We start from the raw sequence: 3,192 nt of genomic DNA on the forward strand, positions 1-3,192 counted from the left end.
AAAGCAAATTTGGACAGAGGATTTGTACAAGAAACTTGCTGTTTACTTTGATCGAAGGAATATTACAAGTGCACAAAACAATATCACAGGTGACATAGTCTGAATACCTCGAACACATCAGAAACCATTCTCTCTGAGTTTTGTTTTGTTTTTCTCGAGCAGACAAGACTTTTTCAATCCAATTCTTCATACTTCAGATTGTACTTCATCCACCATGTGAACTAGGATGCTGCATCATGCATGCCAAGCCAGCAACTCAATAATTGAAGAATACCCCATCTAGTCATAACCCTTTCATGCTCAAGGACAATTCAGAATGATTCTTATGCAAATTTCATTATTCAAAACACAAAGAAGTTCAAATAGAAAGTCCCTTGCGACCATCATCAAGTTCCAAACCTTGCGACTATAATTGAATTCCAAACACAACCAGGATATTCACAGGTAATAAAAAGGCAAGCTTCACATAAACGAGCTTCCTTTTGGTTCGATGATTAGATTTGAACGCAAAATCACAGCGTAAGCTAAGTGATTGTTCTGTAAGAGTCTATTAAATACGGACTAACTTGAGCCCTCATTGACATATTCACAATAAACCATGATTGAGAAAAGACAAAGCTACCCAACATACTGTATAACATATAGCATATCAATGCCTTCAGAGCCCTAAATGCCCCACTTCATCTATGCCCTTAGTGATGTTGCATTGATTGCATCTGAAAAATCAAATTGTAAGGACCGAACTGATATCCTGGAAGTGTTCCTCCAAGCAGATTTTGCTCCTGCAGCTTGGATCCATATGAGGATATCCCACAGAAAGGTGCCATCAACAAATTGCCATTTGCTGGATTGAAAACTGTGGCTGTTCCTTCATTTTGGGGTTTCCAGTCAAATAGCTCTTTAACCATGCCAGTCGTTATTGGTGGTGCCTGAGATTGCTTGGTTGTGGTTGAATGATCTGGAGATGATGGCTTTCTGTTTTCTGGTGATGGAGATCTGGCATCTGGAAGATTGACAGTAGTTATATCATGGATACTAGATCTCCTCTTGTCCTTCCCTCCAGTACTTTGCCTAATAAAATACTTTTGTGCATGGCTAGCCACCTGAGTTGGCGTCCTAGTAGTCACATAATTGCGGGAGATATTTCTCCAATCCCCCTTACCATACTTTTGAAGACCTAAAAGAAACTGCCTGCAGTTCATGTCAAGTATCTTCAACATAAGACACAAAACACATGAAAAGTACATAGGTGGATGAAAGAAACATCTTTAGGAAAGCAAGGCTTAAAGTATAGAAGATTGACATTTTCAAATTGTTGAATTCCGCTATAAAGATTTATAGAGAACAATACGCTTAGGTCTATCATAAGCTAAAATTCAAAGTTAGTCATTAATCTCCTCTCAATTACCTCAGCAAGATGGCAAATGGCAACTCAATTCCAGAAAAAAACAACACAGAAAAAGAACAAGTTTTATTAACTATCACTGTCGCAAAATTAAAAGGAAGAGACAATAGCATTACAATCTAAGAAATGTAATTTACCTGTGCTCCTCCTCAGTCCACGGCACACCTTTCTTCCTTTCCTGCTCAGAAGGCCGCGTCGCTGTGCCCCTCTTACCTCCAGGACTATAAAATTGCTTCATCCCTTCATACCCATGATTACTCACCCACTCTAATGTGAAACAATCACTACTATATCCAGGAATTGGGATGAGCCCTGCCTCTATATCACTAACATCTTCCTCCAATTCCCTGTACTGTTTGATGACATCACCTACAGTCTTGCCTGGAATCATGGCTGCCACCTTCAGCCACCGATCAGGCGTATCCTTGTCATACAAAGCCAAAGCATTCTCAAACTGCTTGTTCTCTTCAGGGGTCCATTTTGTTCCCCTGCTTTCGTGAAAAAACCAGTTTGAATTCTGTAAATACGAGGCCGGAGACAGGATTCCACCCCGATTCATAGTTGTAAGCAGTCACAGTGTACAATCAAAGCAAATAACTAGCAAGCCAAAGAAGAGATGATTTATAAAAACATAAAAGAGGCACACTCTATTACTCGGTTTTCCTCTCTCTCTTTGAATTCAAAGAGAGAGAGAATGACCAAATGGGAAATGCAGAGAAGTGGAGAATTTTATGATCAAATAGCCATTAGATTAGAATCTTGAGAAACCTTCTTTTTTTTTTTTCCAAATTGAGGAATCTTGAAAAGTTTGCAACTTTCCAAAACCCAAGGAAAATTCTTGAAGCAATAACAATATCCAGATCCTAATATTTATTCCATTAATAAACCCAAGTACTAAACCACAACAATTTCAAGAAAGAAAAAGAAAAAAACCTTTTCAAATTTCAAAAACGAAAACAATACTCTTAACCATAAATCTTGAAACTTCGAAGTTCAAACTTCAAACCCAAAAAAAATGGGATTAAGACTTCGGTTTAAAAGATACTAAAAGTGAGCAATAGCAAAAACCAAAAAGACCCAATTGAGGAAAAAACAGAGAAAAGAAAGATGCCCTCTAGAATTAGTGGAGCAAATGGCAAGAAAGGATAAAAAACTGGTGCTTTGCTAGCTTTATTCTCTTTTTTTCACTATAAGCTAAAAGGCTTGAAAAAAGAAAATGGTGGTGCCTGAGAGAACACAAGCATGCCAACTCTTTCTTGCTACTGCTACTTGCAAAAAGAGGATCCGTGGAAACAGAAATGAGCAAAGAGAAGAGAGTGTGAAGTGGTCAAAGGTGTTGCGTTGTGATTGATGGGTTTGGTGTTTGTAGGCGTTGCAGCTGCGCAAAGTTTCCTCCCTTGATAAAATTTGTTAGAAGAGGAAGAGGGGCCCGACCAAGTTGGGAATTGACAAGGACAAGCTGTGATTGGCTAGGTGGTGGAATAAGGGGAGTATGGGTTTTCTAGTAATTTCGGTACACTAAAGTGTATTCGCTTTCTCGATGTTGACGTCTAGCTGAAATTAAAAAAAAAAATCTTTAATTTTTTTTTTTTAAATTAAATTTTTATATAAATAAAAAACATTCTAATAATCACTTAAATCTAAACACTACCTAAATTAAATGTTTATGAATAAAAGGACAGTGCTTGTATAATTCATTACCATAACAAGTTTAGTTCATTCATTAATAATTTGATTCCTTATATGTATATAAGGGGCAATTGAGCCATTAACAACCAAGGCTCCAA

General features: G+C 37.5%; 1 protein-coding gene across 1 annotated transcript; it reads right to left on the reverse strand.

The window, feature by feature from the left end:
- Positions 1–388: 388 nt before the first annotated feature.
- On the reverse strand, positions 389–2,829 carry LOC133677302 (transcription factor DIVARICATA-like). The gene is made up of 2 exons (XM_062099248.1): positions 1,543–2,829; positions 389–1,191 (listed from the first exon to the last, which is right to left on the reverse strand). The coding sequence occupies exons 1-2, from the start codon at positions 1,962–1,964 to the stop codon at positions 693–695; spliced, it is 921 nt and encodes a 306-aa protein (XP_061955232.1). The 5' UTR covers positions 1,965–2,829; the 3' UTR covers positions 389–692.
- Positions 2,830–3,192: the final 363 nt, after the last annotated feature.

The sequence above is a fragment of the Populus nigra genome, chromosome 17, assembly GCF_951802175.1.
Source record: "Populus nigra chromosome 17, ddPopNigr1.1, whole genome shotgun sequence".
NCBI lineage: Eukaryota > Viridiplantae > Streptophyta > Magnoliopsida > Malpighiales > Salicaceae > Populus > Populus nigra.